The sequence below is a fragment of the Balaenoptera borealis genome (assembly GCF_965194805.1).
Source record: "Balaenoptera borealis genome assembly, chromosome: 1".
Lineage (NCBI taxonomy): Eukaryota > Metazoa > Chordata > Mammalia > Artiodactyla > Balaenopteridae > Balaenoptera > Balaenoptera borealis.
This window is the reverse complement of record NC_138860.1, coordinates 45168713-45188787: the sequence shown is the minus strand read 5'-3', so window position 1 is coordinate 45188787 and position 20075 is coordinate 45168713. Positions and strand designations below refer to the sequence as shown.

Genomic DNA, 20075 nt, shown 5'->3' with positions numbered 1-20075 from the left:
TTTTGGAATTGGGAAATAAAAGGTTCTAAAACTTTGTAACCCTATTTCTTTTGAACACGAAAAGTTTTTGAGATAAAAATCCTTTCATGGTTGATTCTGTTAACCTAATTTGCTTTTTGGGGTAACAAAAGCTCTAGACCAGGAAGTAGGGTACTTGAGATCTATTTTCAGGAATCATGCCTTATTTCTCTCTCTCTCTTTCTCTCTTTCTCTCTCTGTCTCTCTCTGTCTCTCTCTGTCTCTCTCTCTCTCTCTGTTCTTTTCCCCAGGCCACACAAACACAGTGCATCAGTTTTTAAAATTGAATTTCCCACATCCTTTTTATTTATGGACACCTATATGGGACACATTTTCTATGTGACATTGATGCTGGAATCAGCAGATGATTGTCTATGCTGATAGGGATCAGAGTGAATGATCTAATGGGAAATTTAGAGTTCAAATGGAATTATCCCAGTTGTAATGATATTTTTCGGCTGAGGCACCTCTCACTTTCCCTATGCGTGGGTTAGTTCAGTTCTTCGTTGCCTCTCACGTCACTCCCTTTCTTGTTATCTCCATTGGCACCACCCTCATCCCCCTTGTGATTCACATGCCTAAACTAAATCCATAAAAATCCTCCTTTTAGGGACTTCCTTTCTTCTGATTTTGTTGCCCCACTCTACTCCGTAGTACCATCAGGTGAAATTTCCCTAAATATTGCTTTGTATCCATCTAGTCAAACCCTTTTTGTGGTTTCCTAATTACCCCAGAATAAAATTTACACCCCTCAGTCCTCCACGAGCTGACTCTTTCATAATACTTTCAACATTTGATCTTCACCCTTGATCCACATAAAACCATGTATGGATAAGCAAAAAGAAATAAAAATGTTTCCTTTCAATACAAGAAAACTGTTTACCTTAAAATAATTAGATATTCATATATTTTTCCATCATTCATGTTTCCTTAATATGGATAACTGCATACTTGAACTTGCTGTTAAGGCTTCACCTCTAATTATTGATTAAAAGTAGAGAAACTGGTAGATAATTCTTTTGTCCATAAAATATTACTGATGCTGCTAAATTTTATATGTCAGAGTAGTATCAGGCAAATAATTTTTGGTGTCCGTATATGAGGTTTGAATTTTCTTTGTATTAAATTTCTCAAAAAGATGGATAGGTACTACACTTATCCTGTTTTCAGTCTTCAGAATTGAGTTTTTGATGGCCACTGAATGTTTTCTGTCAAACGCCATGTTCATTGTACCTTCAGTGAATTTCTGTTTCCTAGTGCTTCAACTCTAGCCCCTGCCCTGTTATTTTCCATCCCTCCATAATTTACCCCAACTGCACTTCTCATACTTGAGTCACAGGGGCGTTCTGACTGCCTCCAAAGTACTTCATTCTCATTCTAGTTCTGTGACTTAGCTCATAGAGTTGTTGGACTTTAATGTTCCCTACCTATATCCTACCTATAATGCTAAGCCCTTCTCATAAACCACCTCCTTTCTGAAAATTGTTGGTTTCTTTTTTCTGGTATCCTGTAGAACTTTTATTTACTTTATGCCACACAAGCCTGCACTTAGTCATGATCAATTTCATGTGTCTAGTTGTTTTTCCCCAATCATATTATATGCACTGTGTGATACTTATTGCCCTTTTTTTAAAAAAAATCATAATGCCTTGCACAGAGAGAAAAACACAGTTGTACCCAATGGATGTGTGCTCCTTAATTGCTGAATGGACCTCAAAGTAACAATAGCAGACTATAAGGAAAATTGGGGTCACCAACCTTGTCTTTCATGTTTCCATGTTAACTTCAATGGCTTATTTGAATCACGTCAACAATTTTAGATTTCATTATATAAGTACTTTCTTTTCCTGTTATAGCACATGCCAGCATATGACTGCTTACATTTAAAACCATATTTTACAACAAAATCTGATAATTACCTGGTGAAAAAATTTATACAGATATTATTTTTGAAGTAGTGTTTAAACTAGTTCACCCTAATTTAGGAATTTTGTCAGGTGAGTTTTGCAAAATTTTGTGAAATCGGCTAAAACAATTTATCACTTTTAAGGTGGCACAGTGGCCGCTAAATTTCCAAATGCTTGTATTGGTCAGGCTTAGGAGTAAAAATCAGAATAAGTGTAGTGGTATTTATTTACATGATGTGACCTTAAAGTTTTGTTTAAAACAGACTATCTTCCGTTGATTCCATTGACTGCTCCTTTATGAGGATGATTTTTGAAGCTGAAGATGAACACAGGTGTCCTGGTTAAATTTGAGCATATTCAGTGTAGAGCTGACATTTCTTCCATAATCACATGCTGCCACATGGAACGCAAAGGGCCAGACAAAGCCTCCTTTCCTCCTTCTATGTCTGTATGAACATGAGAAGTATTAATTTGTCTTCTATGGTGTCAGGAAAGGGTAGATGTCTGTCACTAATTAGTCTAGGTCACTAGAGAGAATTTTGCAACAAAAAAGGAAATAGTTTTCAAACTGATTGATGAAGTAAGTCCCTAATGACCAGAATTACTTCACTAAGAATGAAATTGATATTATCAGAACCATATGTTCATTACATCATCATAACTCTTTTTTAACATGTGCCAGGTGGCATAGGTATTGGTGTGTTTTTTTTCCATCAGTAAAACTAAATTTATCTGTTTTTATTGAAATTTCTAATACATTTTGAGTGTCTAGAAACATCTCAAATTTCAGAAGAATCGAATAATATATAATAAGTATTATTTATTACTAGGATGTGTAACCTAAATACTATATGCAAGTGTGAGAATTGTGATCAAGTTTCATGTGTAAATGTCTAGATAATACATTTGTACACATATATTGTAAATACTGTATACTTATTTTATCATTCTTTGTCATACTTTACCGTATAATGGAATATAATGGCAAAAATTACATAGTGCCTACTATGTGCCAGGAATTTTTTAAGTGTTTTATGTATATTAGTTTAGCTAATCCACAATGACCCTATGAGTTAGATACCATTATTATTATTTTTTTTTTACACAAAGGTAAAAACACTCATCTTGATTTTTTTTAATTTAATTTAATTTTTTTTTATACAGCAGGTTCTTAATAGTTATCTATTTTATACATATTAGTGTATAGATACCATTATTATCTCCATTGAAATATAAACCAGATACAATGGATTATTTAACCATTTTGAGCCTTAGTTTTTTTATCTGTAAAATGGCAGTAATACTTCATAGGGTTACTGAGAAAAATAAATGATGGGTCTAGAGTTAGATTCTTGGCACATAGATACTCAGTAACTTCTGCCCACCTTTCTATTTCAATGAACTGACTACTAGAAAGAGATTTAGTTCCTAACTGTACATAATATGTCTTTGTATACAATATTCTGTGAGATCTTTGAGGTCATAAAGTGTCAGAAATACAGTAGGTACTCAATAAATGTTTGTTTTGTGAAAGAATAAAAGCCCAAAGAAGTTTGCCCAAGTACTGTAAATATACCAGTTCTGAAAAATATTTTAAATTATTGCTTAAGTAATTCAAATCATTACCATTGTCTGATTAATTTGTTGATGGTAATTAAATCACCTTGAAGAAAAAGGCCTTAGGTCTTGTCTTTGAGAGTTTCCTACCAGAGGCGTAGCAGCAACAAATCAGACCCAAATGACCTGACTAACAGGAAATATGCCTCTTGCATATGAAGGTGATGTTGGAGATTTTTAAGAGTTAGGTGAGATTTTATCTTCCTTGGTCTTTGTAGTCAGAGCAATGGCTGTTTTCATGCTCTCTTATAATGCATTTTGCAACCTTAACATTAATGCTATGTAAAGACACCTAAGTCTTAAAGTAGTATTTTTTATTCTTAGTATCCTAATTTATGTTTAACATTTTAAAATCATTGGTGACGAATTATAAAAACTCACATATTTTTCTTTCGTTATGGTTCAAATATAAAGAATGAATTTATGCCTTAATACCTAATAGAGTGCCATGTTCCCGTTGCTTTGGCTAATGAACAGCAAGTTGTTATTTACGATGGTGGTGCAGATGGTGGTGGTGATGATAATGGTGATGATTGTGATGCTGAAATGAGACTGAAAACCAACTGAGAATGGATTACTTTTCCTTAAAGCCTGAAATTGGACTCTGGACTTTGATGGAGTTGAACTGTGGTTCTTCAATACCTTGTTCTTGCTCCATTACAACTACTTTTTAAAAACAAGTTGAGCTTTTTTCTAGGGATTAAAAGAAATCTAAGAGTAGAAATAATTATAGTGAGGTCTATTATATCCTTATTTAACCTAATCAAGTAAAGTCTGAATCATTCTGATCATCTTTATTCAACTGTTATTTGGTTGAAATCCCATTATGCTTCCCTGTGTTTGTTCATGTCCTTTCTAATTTTCTTATCATCAGGAGAAATATTCTTTCCAGAGCAGTGGTAAATTTCTCACCTTCTGTGGGATGATGTCATCCCATCTGTATGTTGCACACAGACTTATTTCATGACCCTGAGCAGCACCCTATACCCAGGCGTTATTTGAGAAATGACCTCCTAGCTCTCCACATCCTGGCTTGGGTAACTGACATTTATTTTCACTTTAATATCTGAACTACAGGGCCTACCAGTGGGATTCTCGCTGGGAGATTTGCCAAACCAATTCTGGCAGACGCCATTGGAAGGCATCATGTTTAGACAGAAATCCCAAGAGCTGCCGAATCTTTGCAGCAATCCTATGTCAAAATGAAGTAGACATGAAAAACCTTTTGTTTTAGGAAGGTGGGAATAAATGTAGGTATTCAGAAAATTCCGAAGAGAAACAACTGTTCATTTTTTTCCACCTCTTCCCCTGAAGGCTGTCTGCAGCATCCCCACATCATGTGTAGTACTCCAGCATTTCAGAATTGATGGCCTCCAGATGCAATCACAATTTGAACTTACTGGCCATGGCCAGTCTGCCCTTGACCTCACACATTTCTCTAGCCCTATGTTCACTAAGAAGAAACCATGGAATAATGAGGTTATCAACCAAGTCCACTGGCTGGAAAAACCCTTTAAACATTAACTTCAAAGGCAAACATTATTTGAAAAACACAATGTAAACAGGAGAAAAAAGAAGAGCGATTATAAGCTGCTAGCAATTAGGCACTAATTAGGTTTGTTCCGTTCTTTAGCTGCCCACTTCAGCGGCACCATTTGTATCTCTTTCAAATGTTTGGGGATTCCTCTTAGTGAAACCAAACCACAGTTTGCAGACTGACTTATAATAAAGGTACATCATAAATATATCCAGATCTAACTGACTAACTGAATTCTCAATTTCATTTATAGTAAAAACCCAGTTGAATGGAAAGCTGACACCATGTCTGTTTGGCTCATCAGTGTATCCCTATAAGTTAGCACAGAGCCTGGAACATAATAATTGCGCAAAAAGCACATTATTGAATTAATTTAGTTTTGTTAATACTCATGGCATCTATTTCAAAAATTGTGGAAATGAATTGATTTCTAGCTGATTGAGTGGGGGATATTTACACTAAGTAAATTATTTAAACTACCAGTTATAAAATAAATAAGTCACAGGTATATAATGTACAGCACAGGGAATATAGTCAATATTATAACAATTTTGTATGGTGCCTAATCTATATAAATAACTGATCACTATGTTATACACCTGAAGTTATTATAATATTATGAGTAAATTATACTTCAATAAAATAAAAAAAATAGGCTTTAAAGAGAAAGAAAATGATTAAATATTTCTTTGATGGTACCTTCTTTGATGATTAATTCTTACTCTGTAGTAGTATAGATGTAAAACATAATTGACTAGACCAGATATATCAACATCCCAGCTACCCCAGAGAATTCTTGTATCCTTTTTGACGATAAATTTCTGATTTAATATTTCATTTTCAAAAGTCTTTTTTCTGCCATAGAAGTGGAATGCAATAGGCACTTTGATATTTTCTAAGTTGAGGTCCTATGAATCCATGGGCATGAGGCAAATGATAGTATCGCAGGATCTCCAGAGGCCGGCAGGCATAAAAATTCTCAGAGCCAAGTTACCTTTTAGGAATGAACTGTATTCCATCAATGGCTTTAAGTGTCTTTCATTTACAAGTCACTGCATAACATGAAAGAGATGTTATGTACCTTGGAATATATTGGAATATGGAATAATAAGAAAGACATGATCTCGACCTCAACAAACTTATCATCAAACAAATAAAAAGGGAAAGAGCAACTCAAACAAAACAGGCAGCAGTCAGGACAAGATTGGCTCCAAACCTATGTTCACTAGATAGAAAGAGGCAAAAGGCCCAGTATAGAGACTTTGCCTGAAAACACGTTTATATTGAAGTTCCAGATGAGCAGATGGAAACCAGTAGTCAGCTAGCGGGAGCAAAGTAGCCAGGGGCCCCATAGTAACCAGTGGAGATGCAGAAACACAACATTGGGATCAGATTCATTCTACTCTCAAAAACAATTTACCTCCCGTGCTTTCATTACTTTTGGTTTCTCTCTTGCACGGATTGGACCAGATCCCTGATAGGGGTTATCCAAAGAGCTCCTCTCCAGCCAGAGCCCAAGGAGGGAGCCTGAGGCCAGTGCCATCGAGGCTCCAAGGGGGCCGCCGTACATGCATGATTCCAGCGCGGCCTTGGCCGTGGAACTCTGGCCGTGGCTGACTGCACACTGCTGCAGCTGTTGCTGCTTGTGCCGCTGAGCTGCATGGCCAAGTTCTAAGCCAAGGTCACCCTGTACTGCGTGCTCTGCTTTATGGTCATCACCGTGGCCATGGTCACCTGCCTGCTGTGTCGCCATGGCCAGATAGTGGAGAATGTGAGCATCGTCAGTGGGCTCATCCAGCCCTTCAAGTACATATACTGCATTCACTTTGAGATTAAGGGCCGCCAGAAGCTGGAGGTGGACCACCCCTGTGTCATCATCTCTCACCACCAGAGCATCCTGGGCATCGTGGTCTCATGGAGGCCCTTCCCGAATGCAGATTGCCAAGCAGGAGCTGTTCTTCATAGGATGCATGGGCCTGATCATGTGTACCTTGGGGCATCTTCATTGGCAATGCAAATAATCAGTAAACAGTCTATAATAGGAATAGAGAAGAGTTTTATTCTAGCCAAACTGAGGACTGTAGCCCTGGAGACACAGATTCAAGAAGCACTTGAATTGTGTTCTGCCTGAACAAACAAAATGAGGGAGGCTTATATAGGCAAAACCCACAAAGTTGCATAAGTTGTTTGTCAAGGATTAGGATTAGAACCGGCAAGAAGAAAGGGTGCTTGTTAAGCAAGGATTGTTTGGGGACTGAATGGTTGCATAGTTATAAGGGGAGACCTTGAGACCATAAGGTTGCAGCAGGCAACTGCTAGCAGATGTTGTTTTGAGAACAGTTGGTGGTGTCCTTGAGTTTGATACAGTTCAGAAAACTCAAGTTCTCAGTGATGCAGGAGCGTGTCTGAAACCACACCCACAGTGGCCACCTGGCTCCGTTTTGAATGCTTGAACCACAGTTACTCCATTTTTACTTTTTAAATACATTCTTTAATGGTTAAAGCCCATGTTCAATGCATGCTTGACAGTACGTAGACAGGCTGTTCTAGTTAGCATAAAGTTCAAGCCAAATCATGTATAAACTAGGATGAATTCCCCATACCTTAATTTGTGAAAATTTCTTGTATCATCAACTAACAAAGTACCAGGACCATGATGGCACAGGTGGGCTTGGGCGTGGTCAGAGAGAACCTTGAAGTGTGATTCTACCCTGAGGGCGTGCAGAACGACAATAGGACTTGCTGCCTTTCAAGAGAGGGGCCTTCTACCTGGTGATCTAAGGCTGGTTGCCCCTCACCTCTGTGTTATACTCTACCTTCTCCTTCTGCAACCCCAAGAGGAAGCTCTTCACCTCAGGAGTGGTCACGGTGAAGGTTCTGGATGCCACCCCCACCAGCAGCCACCCTGTGGCTGGATGTTCCCAACCTCACGGACACCAGCTGCCATGAGCTTGGGAACATCCAAGTCCCAAGGACCACCTCGAGGACCACCTTCTCCCGCACGTCCAAGATACCCCGGAAAAACGGGGCCACTGCAGGGCCTGGTGCCCAGCCAGCCCAGTAGCTGAGGCCATGGGTTGGGTCAGGAGCTGAGGGCAGGACCTGGCTAGAGAATGGACAGAGGGACCCCAGCCCTGGCTGCCAAATAATACTATGTCACAGTAGTCCGGCTGCTCTCCGCCTTGCATTCAGGCCCCATCAAGTGGAAGCCTCTTTCTGTCATTGGCCTCAGACCCAGGCCCCTGATGTCCCCTCAAAGGAGAGTGTGCCAGACCCTCACCAAGCTCTGAAGGCAAAGCCTTGCCCACTGTCATGCCTGCAAGATCCAGGAGTAGGAGCAGGCCTGGGGCTCCAGATCGGCTGACAGGGCTGGGCTGGGCTGCAAGGCCTTGGGATGAATGGCCAGAGATGAGGCCCTCTGTGGTCCTGCCTGGGCCTGTGGGGTGCGGAGTCAGGTTTTGGGTGCCCAGCCACAGCCTGCATCAGTCTTTCAGGGAGAGGAGGAGCTCTGGGGGAGTGAAAGGAGCAGACCCCAGTTTTGTACACTCCTGAAAGTGCAAAATAACTAAATAAACAAACAAATAAATATATTTTTAAAAGTAAAGGCGTGGCAGTGAGAAACCTGCAAATCTGCTAACATCATTGACATTTCACTCTGTGTGTTTCCTTTTATCTGCAGAACCGCCCAAAGTCACTGTGATGCCCAAAAATCAGTCTTTTACAGGTGGATCTGAGGTCTCCATCATGTGTTCTGCAACAGGTTATCCCAAACCAAAGATCACCTGGACCATGAATGATATGTTTATTGTGGGTTCACACAGGTACTGGGTTTGTATCATGTTCTTTGTTTTTACTGAGTGAGAGAAGTTGGTGAAATTTCTGGACAATACTAATCTGACCAAATCCCTAAGGTTAAGGGAGATTTGACCCAAATCCACAGCTTTAGATTTTCTCAATAGGCCAGGAAATGTCAGTAAAATAATAAATGATGAATGTATAAATGTATAGAGTTTGAGGTTCTTAAGTCTTGAATTCAATAGCTGGGACTAAGTGCTTCCTAATACTTTGCTTTGCAAACATAACACTGTAACAGTTGGTTTACCTTGAATAATTGAAATGGGGATAATGGACTTTCTGTGGGTAAAGTAATGTGTAGTTTTAACCTGTCTGCTAGAGGTTTGGTCCTGAGATTTAACAGAAGAGAGAGGGAGAGACAAAGGACAGAACAGTAGCTCTAATTAAAGTGTATGCAGACATTGTTCATAACTCCTGCTCACTGTTGCCATACTATCGTACATTCTGCTGGATGCTTTTACAAGAAAATGAATCCTCTCATGCTCAAAGAGAGTACTGAACACGAGGGGCATAAGCAATGAAGTTTCCAGCCATCAGGCTTCCATTACTCTGGGTTTGGCAGGAGGAGAAGGGCTTAGGTGTGAGCCAGATTCCATTCCTGGTCTCTTCACAAGACTGACTTGAGATGTGAGGCATTGCATCTCTCAGGTTTTCATTTTGAGGAACTGTTTAGCTTAGAAGTTCACACAGAGCAAGATTGCCTGGGTGCAAATTCCACTTCTTCCCTTTACTAACCCTGACTCCGGGCAAGTTGTATAACCTCTTTGCTCAACTGTATAACAGAGATAATAGTATCTAACTCATTGGGTTGTTAGGAAGATTTAAAACATTGATAAATGTAAAGCTACTAGAGCAGCCCTAATACATGGCAAGTACTAGATATGTGGGACCTATTGTTATTATCATTATAACATTTCTGCTTATAAAATGATGATGTTAATCATTTCTGCAATCAGCACCACAAACATAACTCTAAAATATTTGAAAGGAAGGTGCTATAGTTCCTTGATACTATTATTAGAGTATTTTCAATTTTATTTTCTTTTTGTCTGTAGGTATAGGATGACCTCAGAAGGTACCTTATTTATCAAAAATGCAGTTCCCAAAGATGCAGGGACCTATGGTTGCCTGGCAAGTAATTCAGCTGGGATGGATAAACAGACTTCTACCCTCAGATACACTGGCAAGTATAATCAGTTTAAAAGGCAGTACAAATAGTATGAATATCATATCAAGCAATGTAAAAGTACTTTCTTGAAAATTAATATTAGGAATGAGTTATACCCAGTTGTATAAGTTATTGTTTGTTTCACACATTGATTAAAGCAAATACTGTAACTAATTTAAGTTAAAAGTTCAGGGGGTGAATAGCTTTGGTAATCAACAGAAATCAAGGAAGCTTCCAGATTATGGAAGAGTTCCAGAATGTCCACAGAGTTCTATCCTTCCATGATTCATCTGTTCTTTGTAATATTTTACTTACAAATTAATAAATTCTGTATCCTTCCTAGTTTACCTCAACTTTCATTTTACATTTTCCACTTATGTTCATATATATATGAATTTATATATATGTATAAATATATTTATACATATGAAACTTTATAATATTTCTGTTATAATTAAATATTTACAACATCTCTGTCAATTATCTAGATACTACTTTTTGCTTTTCATCTTCAGTTTTTCCCCTCCAAACTCAGACATTTATTGAAGATATACTTTATGACAACTATTTTATAATACAATATTCCATAATATAGTAGAATATAATACATTCTAACATATATAATGTAATCGAATCTATTATAATACATAATTGTATATTCTAATAATATGTAATATAGAAGAGAATATTTCTTTTACTTTGGTCTTTCTTAGACAAATAAAGGACAAGGGCATTATATGCTCAGTGTCATTTTGTAAACTGTGAATAATTAATGACTAGCAATCCACCCTTTCTCTCATTTTTCTTCATCATTCATAGTAAGGTAGTAAAATTGGCAGTGGAGAGGAAGGAGTGTAAAAGAGCCACAATAAAGATTGAGAATTGTAGATGGTGTGTATAGATGAAGGAGGTAACAAAAAAGTCACAAATACTGGACCTAAAAGCCTGGGAAGAAGTCTCATTTATAGAAATGAGGAAGGCACGTGGTGAATAAGTTTAGAAGGGAAGATGGGCTCAGATTTAGAGATGACAATTAAAAACGTTCATAGAACAGCCATGTGGAGAGGGAACAAACAGTTGGGAATGGGGGTTGAAACAGATTCTGCATCGCAGAAATGAATTTTGGTTCATTCACAAAGAAACCAAAATATTTCACCCATTTATTTAACTTAGTAATCACCCAAAGTATGTAAAATGCTGTGCTAGAGACTGTGGAATGTAAAATAAAAAATGTATGTCAGGAGGTCCTTACTTTTCAAGAGTGTGATTAATGGGAGTGGATATATGTAAATAAATATAATAAGGCAGACAAATAAGTACAAAAGTGGAAGGTTGGTGGAGGGGAAGATTAATTCTGACTGGGGAATTTGCCAACACTTCTTAAAGGAGATAGGATTTAAGCTCAGCCTGGAAGAATGAGTGGGATTTGAAGAGTTGTGGCAAAGGGCATTTCAGGCAGAGGAAAAAACTTTAGCAAAAGCAGGAAGATGGGAGGGAATAGGGCATGTTTTGGACTACCAGTGTAGCTCCATACCTTGTGATAAGTAAGGAAGTGTAATGGAGCGTGAAGTTCAAAAGAAAGCCATGCACCAGTTTATGATTTTTGAAAGCCGAACTAGGGAATTATGAAATGCAATCACCAAAGTTTTCTAGCCAAAGAGTAACATGATCTTTGAGAAATTAACTCTTGGCTTTGTTTAAAACTACCTCAATTGAAGTTAGGAAGTCCTAAAATGTTCAGTTAAGAAAAAAATATGTGCATGAACTAAAGCATTAGGCAAAGGGGTGAATCAAACAGAGCTAAGGAAAGAAACTTAGAGAATGTCTGTATTTAACATCAAAGGGAAAAATAGAGTTAAAAGTGGGAGATTCTACTTTTTATAGATGCAAATTTTAGCCTTAGACTACAACTGTCTCTCTGTAGATAGACATGAATATCCTTAAAATCACGTAGAAAATGTGCATCAATTAATTGAAATGTGCATCACCTAGAAAATGTGCATCAATTAATTTCCTAAATTTTTGGACACTGTTTCATCAGAATTATTTTTTCCTAATGTTCTTTTGGCCTTATAGATGATCTTTTCATCACACACATCTGTGTGCATATACATCATGAGTTTATTTCTGTTTGTAAAAACTGAGATAGCCACAAGCACATAAATAATAATAGTTTTTTTTTTTATTGGTTCATTTAGTAAACATAAACAAGGTGTAAGTGGCATTGTGCTAGACGTTAATTATTTGCATGTTTGTTGTTTTCAGAAGCCCCGAAGTTGATCGTAATTCAGAGTGAGCTCTTGGTTGCCCTTGGGGATACAACAGTTATGGAATGTAAAACGTCTGGTGTTCCTCCACCTCAGGTTAAATGGTTCAAAGGTACATTTCTTAAGTATGTTCATGTCCGGTTCACTTAGTGTTGTTTTCTCTTTTAGATAAAAATGATTTGTTAAAAATTTGTTTTGGTGTGTGACTTAGCAGCCCCATAAAATGTGTTTATGGTCTCACTAGAGACGATAGTTCAAAATTCTGCACTCTGAATTTCAGCACTTGACATCTGGTGTGGATTATAGGACCGTGAAAATCTAAGCAGGAAAACTTCGCCTTTGCTAATCCAGCTGAACATTCTCTTTATTAGTTTAGGATTGTTTCCTGTAGAAAATTGTCCAAGAATACTCAGTTAATGTTTAAAATAGCTTCACTTATTTCAGTTGACTTTGCTTAGGCTCTCACAATTAGCACGCTTTCTATAAAGTGCTCAAATAAAGACATACCTCGAAAATTACAGTTGAATGACATTTGACTGAAAGACAAACGTATTTTGTGGTCAGCTTCATCATTGCATGGCAGCTGTTTATATCAAGTATAGAAATTATCTGCCTCTATTTGTGATATAAAGATTCTACCTCTGTGATTCTGTAATAAAATAACCATAATGTGCTGCTTGTCCGTGGTGAGAATGTCCTTGGGTCCTGGTCTAGGCTCAAATGCTGACAGCAGATATCTGTATAAAATGTCCTGCTTCTGTTTTTCTCTCAGTTTTTCCAATCTATGAGAAAGAAAAATCCCCACAAACACCCTAAGAGGGAGGTTGCTAGGATTATTGAGATGCTGTTTGCAAAATACTCTTTAATCTTCAGATGAAAAATGCTAAATAGTACAAAGCACTATTGTTATGATTCTGTTTGTTAAATCACAGACATTCCCATAGCAACAGGTTGATGTCATAATTACAAAATTGTGAATTCACCTCGGGTTCAAACTCTTAGGGAACACGAGGTGAAAAGGAAAGGCTTTATGTAGAAAACAAATACTTTTCAATAATACAAATCAAAAACAGGGAGGGAAACTAGAAAATAATGTCATTTTCATAGTTTTCCATGTTAAATGATTTAGTCTTCGTGTTTTCTCTGAAAAGAAAGCATTTCTCTATTTGCTTCTTAATTAGATTTCCAGTCAACAAAAACTAATTTTCCTTATTTGAAAAACTTAAATCTTTAACTTACAAATGAAGTAGATAAAAGTTTCAAACGCACATCTTAATTAAATAAATCCAGAAAAATATCAATCAGTAGTTTATGTTAATAATAAAAAAAATCTTTAAAGTAATGGAAGCTGCTGATTTCTCTGCCTGTAAATAGCTGAGTCACAGAGAGAAAGTTTTTTATTCTCCCAAGTAGGTGCTACTCTCCTGAATAGTCTGTATGTCAGCTTTGGTCCCACAAATGGCTTGGGGGGTGAATGAGGAGTTAGGGAGCTGTGCAGCTACCACCATGGAAGATTCTAGAATTGACTGCCTAGTAGTTTCTTTTCTCAACCAGAGACATTGGAGTTCAGTGCGCCTAGTAAATCATATCCCATTTCTCTGTTCGAGTTATGCACCAACAGAGCTAGCATGTGGGCATTAAGCACTGACACATCATGTTGGAGGACCTGCTTCGATTGATGTTCATCACCAATATGCAGAGCTGCCCTGAACCCCAGTATCACTTCCTCTCCCAGTCCCAGGCAGGCAATTTATTCCATAAGCAGAATCTGGATCATAAAGAGAAAAGCCAGGGGACAAACTCTTCTACATGCAAACTGGCTCCAAAAAGAAAGGGACGAGGAGGCAGCTGGACCTTTCTGTGCCACCTCTGCTGGGGATGAGGCAACAACAAGGTTAGGAAGATCCTACCTTATGGAAACCACAGGGGGAAAGAATAGTTCTTTCCCTAACCATAAGAATAACTTTTTCTTCATAGCTTTTTTTCCAGGCAGTTCTTATTGAATAAAGTAGGTGGTCGTTTGTTTATTTTTTATTTATGGTAAGAACACACGAGCTCTACCCTCTTAACAAATTTTTAAGCAACAGTACACTATTGTTACCTCTAGGCACTGTTGTACGGCAAATCTCTAGAACTTATTCATCTTGTATGATTGAAACTTTATGCCTGTTGAACAGCAGCTCCCCATTTCCCCTGCCCTGCAGCCCTTGGCAACCATCATTCATTAATAAATTGTATTTCATTCAGGCCATTTGAGAAAAGGAATTTCGTACATACAAATGCCCCCCAAAATTTTAGATTTTAGAAATGAGCAACATAGGGCTTCCCTGGTGGCGCAGTGGTTGAGAATCTGCCTGCTAATGCAGGGGACACGGGTTCGAGCCCTGGTCTGGGAAGATCCCACGTGCCACAGAGCAACTAGGCCCGTGAGCCACAACTACTGAGCCTACGCTCTAGAGCCTGTGCTCTGCAACGAGAGGCCGTGATAGTGAGAGGCCCGTGCACTGCGATGAAGAGTGGCCCCCACTTGCCACAACTGGAGAAAGCCCTCGCACAGAAATGAAGACCCGACACAACCAAAAATAAATAAATAAATAAATAAATAAATAAATAAATAAATAAATTTTAAAAAGAAATGAGCAACATAAAGTGGGTTCAAAGAAGAATCAGGGACACTATTAAAATGTTGTATAAAGAATATTTCTGGTAAAATAGTAAAGAAATTGAATTTGTTTCTTTAGATCTGTTGTTGCTAAAGTGTAGTTGGGAATCCCTGGAGGTTCCCCACAATTCTTTTCAGGGAATCCATGAGATCAAAATTATTTTCCTGTTGATACTAAGATGTTATTTGGCTTTTTCACACTCATCTCAGCTACATGATATGTGATATCCAATAAAGTGAATGCAGAAGCAAAAATGACCACTCAGCTCTCTTCTATTAAGCTAGACATTCTAGAGGTTTGCAAAAATGTGAAACAATGCCACTTTTCTCACTAAGTTTCTCTTGTTCAGGGAAATTTTTTTTTTATAAAATACATTTATGTTAAAATATCATGAGTTATTAGAAACTAAATACATATGTTTTAAAATTTTTCAGTTTCCTTTCTAAAATGTGAAGTACAAATATAATCCACATAAACAAAAATTCATTAAAGTCCCCAATAATTTTTAAGAGTATAAAAAGGTCTTGAGACAAACATTTTTGAGAATCACTAAAGAACCTTCAACAATTTAAAGGGTCTTATGTCATGGATAATGATCTCTCTGTTAGTCTTTGCATCCACAGAGGCCAGAATTGAATTTAAACTAAAGCAGAAAGAATCCTCCTTAATGGTAATGATTGTTCAATCCTAGAATAGATTGTCAGCAAAGTTTATATATTTTACTATGTGTGTAAACATTCTTCTAATCTTATCTAATATTAAAAGTAAATTCTCCCTCAATCATTTTCATCGCAAGGTTCTGTATTTCTCTGTGGCTTCTCAGTAATTTGATTACTAATTGTTCAGTAGAAATCAAGAGAGATGACCAAAATGTGATCAAAATGCAAACTTGATATAACCAGTGTTTTCCAATTTATATTTTGTTTCATTGCTGCTATTCCTTAAACACTTTTATTTACAAAAAAAAAAAGCTACTAGCAAAAAGTAGCTTTTTAGTCTTTATTTCAACCTGTTATGTCCTCTGACATATACAGAAGAAATAAAGGAGAAGTAAAATCCAAAAATCTAAATGCATTTTAGTCCAAACATTTTAATGCTTGATGAACAGCTTGGTCACATTGCATCCTCCCCTAGAGGGAGGAAAGTTTATGTCAACATCATCTGCTTTTACTTATGAAAGTTTCCCAGAGGCACATAGACAAGGCTTTAGTCGCTTCTCTCATTCTCGCGTGGTATCCAGTAGCAAGCTTAAAAGGATGATTGGGGTTTTAAATGTTGGAATGCTGAAAAATACTTTATTTTTGGCACTGACAGTTGCTAATGTAATTTTTTTGTTTTTAAATTTATGGCTCCTTTGACCTCTTCTCCTCCCCAAATTATAAAAACAAAAGGAGAATTGTTTGTTGCTCTGAGTCTGTTGGTGGCTGCTTTATGTAGTGTCCTAGAGAATTGCTAGCTCTGGGGTTTTAGCCTGTTGAAAGCTGAGGGAGTTACTTCCACAGTCCTTAGTCCCAGGGCACATGGCTAAGCTAGTATATGGCATTTTGGAGAGTACCTCTTCAGACTTGACATCTGGGCATACTGTGAAACCCTAAGGCAATGGCCCTTAAACCTCCTGGAATTTTTTAGGATCCCCACAAAGAGTTTGACATCACCCTTTACAAAAACAAACAAAAAAGATACGGACACTAGGCTGCCACTTAAACATCAGTACTAGGTAATTTTTTATGATATTTGTCATCCTGGTGAAATTCATTCTTCGATGAGGAGAAACCTTGGAGGAAGGGAAGCCTAAGGAAAGGCTAACCCAACTTAGAGATTTGTTGAGGCATTGCCTGCCTTCAAATAGAAATGGTTCTCAGGGGATCTGAGGCACTGCAGGGACAGGCAACCCAGACATAAGTCATCTTTCTTGGGTCATTCCACCCTCATACCGATGTCAAACTCAATATCTGATTCCATCCTCCACTCATTTATCCCCTGCCTGCTTCTTCCAAAAAACTCCATAATAAAAAACTCTTCCTCTAACTCCAACTTAAAGAACTTTGATGCCTAATACAGATTTAGTAGAGGTATCCTGGGAGATTTATATAACAATACTCCTCTCTGGCCATTGTCAAGAGTTCCTCATCCATTCTTTCTCTTCTCTCAGCAAGCTCTTCCCTACCCTCTCTAGCCAGCTGTGGTTCCTACTTCCCGAACCATCCTTAGAATCCTCTCAGGCAGCTCAGACCTTTCACAAGACAAAATCTGACTGAGAACATTCAGCAAACCAGAAACCTGGTCATTAGCCAAACTAAGAACAGCCATAGTCTCCGAAGCATTTCCTGGGTCATTGAAATTCATCCTGCCACAAAGATGGTAGAAACCTCATTTCAACCTTCATCTTCCCATTCCCTTCTTACCTAACACAGCCACGGTGACAGCTGCCACTCTTTCCTAGTCCCCCAACATAGCTTCAGAGAGTTTGTTCTCATTTAGGTACATATACGGTAGGAAATATTTGTATATAATTCATTTAGGGCCTGACTTTTGACTATAGATTAGCCTGTGGAATTATACAGACTAATAAATCAGCTCATTACCAGGAAACACTTCATTCTTTCATTGCATAAACATTGTTTAAGTGTCTGCATTGTGCAAGACACTTGTATTTAAAAACTTTACAATCGTTTTCTTCAGAAGTTTTGCAATCAAATCAATAGCAAACTATGTAAACATTTAACTGTTTAACGTTCTCCGCTTTGTTTTGACTTAGGGGATCTTGAGCTGAGGCCCTCACCATTTCTCATTATTGACCCTCTCTTGGGACTTTTGAAGATTCAAGAAACTCAAGATCTGGATGCTGGTGATTATACGTGTGTTGCTGTCAATGATGCCGGAAGAGCAACTGGCAAGATAACTCTGGATGTTGGCTGTAAGCATCCCGTCTCTGATAGACAAGTTTGTATTGAAATTGACCTGGTATTTTTTGACACTAATAACTTTGAAGCAGTTGGTGGAAATATTTGTCAGAATGGCAAAATTAGAGAGCATTTCAGATTATTAATATAATAATGGTAGTTAGCATATACCAAGTTTTTTCCTATTTACCATGCACTGTGCTAAGAACTTGTATATGCATTATATCATTAAACCCTCATAACAATCTTAAGAGGAAGATACTATAATTTTCTCTGTTATATAGGTAAGGAAATGGAAGCTTAAGAAGGCTAAGCAACTTGACCAGGGTCAAGAGCTATGGAGGGACAGAGCCTGGATATTTGAATCTAGGTTGTTTGATTTTAGAGACTGTAGGCTTCACTGGTCTATCATCTGTTGCCAAACATTTTCCTATCAGGAGTCATCCATCTGGACACCAAATTCCTAAGTATTAACATCTGGAGGCCAAAACTTAGACTTTGGCCCTAGACCATAATTTGGAGATGTTGATGACAGCAAAGGTAGCAGATTGTTATCTTACCTTTTTTTTTTTTTAATTCACTAGCAATGACTCTTCTATGTATAAAACAAAGTACAAACTACAAATAAATGTCAATCACAATGTGAATGATACAGCATGTGCATGACAACTTTAGTCGGATTACTCAAGAAGTTTGGCCCTCCCTCCTTCTTCATCTCTCCGTCTCATCTCATGTTTCTTGAAAAATAAAATTACAGAGTTTGGTAACACATGAAATAAAACAGAGCTTGTTTCATGTGAAAAAGACCCTGGCAGCTTAATTTTAACAGATAAGTCAAATGTTTGCATCACTTAAATTTATAAAATATGACATTTCATTAAATTGTATTTTCATTTATGCATGATGATTTTCATGCCAAAGCTGTTTTTTTTTTAACAAAAGTTAAGAACTATAAAGAAAATGCATTTTTTATTTAGAATAAAGTTAACACAAAACATTTTAGTTCTACTATCTTTGTTCTTTAAATGAAAATCATGACCCTCTAAGCTTCGTATTTTATTTCATATAAACTAAAATTTTTTTCCTGCTGGGATCTTTTATGATCCCCAAGCCCCTAGGCTGTCTGGTGAACACTCTGCATTCTTGGTGATTATGCCCCTGGGGTAGAATCAACAAAGCTGAAAGTGGCCACAAAGACCACTGTAGAATCTGTCTAGGGCACAGTAAGATGTGTTTGAACCGTGACTAAACTCTGTGGTTATTAAGAGAAGTGCCTTGGAAATAAGATTGGAATCTCTGGGTGGAGGGTCTCTGAATCTACCAGCAGAGTGTAAAATACAAGAAATGCTTTTAGAAATATAAGGCCCAAATGAAGAGGGTGATTAGATACAGAATTCTTGTTTTCAAGAAATATACAAAGTTTCACTTCTCAACATTTTCTAGTTTTGCTTCTCTCTCTTTCCTGCACAGATATTTTCTATTCACCCAATGTTCTTGTAGAGTTGTCTAGCTCTAGAAGGAAGAGTGAAATAGCCCAGCAAAAAGGGAATGACACCCTCAACCCCTCCAAGACTGTAGAAAATCTAAACATCTTACATGTTTCTTTGCTTACTTACTGTCTTCTTGAAAAATCTTTTTAGCTTCTGGACTTTCCAGGTTCTCTCTTCGGATTAGTGACAAACCATATAAGGGTTAGGTCTGTCTGTGCTGAAGTGACTTGGAGTAGATAGGAAACATCCTAACAAAAGTTTTATATTTATCCCTTATTCCTTGAACTGAATTTTGTTTTATCTCCACTCATATTCAAGATCTTCACTCGCAATGACCCTTTCTAAAACAATGGCTTCCTTAACTTTTATTCCAGTAATTGTCCTGATGGAACTACTTACATAAACTCTATTGTTTGCTTACTGTAACCTTGATCACTGTTAAAAGTTGCCAAATAACTTAATATTAACATCAGTGCCATTCATGTTTCTGCTATGCCTTAACTATTTCCTTATTCACCATTAGAATTCTGATCATTGTAGCTTACAAAGTTTGATTAGACCTTTTCTGTCCACATAAGGCTATTGTTACATATCCTAGTAGACAGAGGATATAACTGCCAAGCACCGTGCAAATCACAGTTGCAGTGATA

The 20075-nt window shown here is 37.5% G+C and overlaps 1 protein-coding gene and 1 long non-coding RNA gene across 9 annotated transcripts in view; one reads left to right on the top strand and one right to left on the bottom strand.

Moving 5' to 3' along the window:
• Window positions 1–20075, top strand: part of HMCN1 (hemicentin 1) — a 510534-nt gene that overhangs the window by 228986 nt on the left and 261473 nt on the right. For 7 of the 8 annotated variants that reach the window (XR_014247210.1, XM_082401086.1, XM_082401087.1 and 4 more), the window contains 4 exons: window positions 8759–8900; window positions 9990–10117; window positions 12368–12481; window positions 17791–17949. Coding sequence is in view for 7 of the 8 variants with exons in the window: in XM_082401086.1 (XP_082257212.1) it covers window positions 8759–8900; window positions 9990–10117; window positions 12368–12481; window positions 17791–17949 (543 nt within the window). In the remaining variant the exon portion in view is untranslated. Of the gene's footprint in view, window positions 1–8758; window positions 8908–9989; window positions 10118–12367; window positions 12482–17790; window positions 17950–20075 lie in introns of all 8 variants that reach the window. The other variant, XM_082401091.1, reaches the window with a different exon arrangement.
• The window catches only part of LOC309633518, a 339904-nt gene that overhangs the window by 272125 nt on the left and 47704 nt on the right, over window positions 1–20075 (bottom strand). The window lies entirely within an intron of this gene.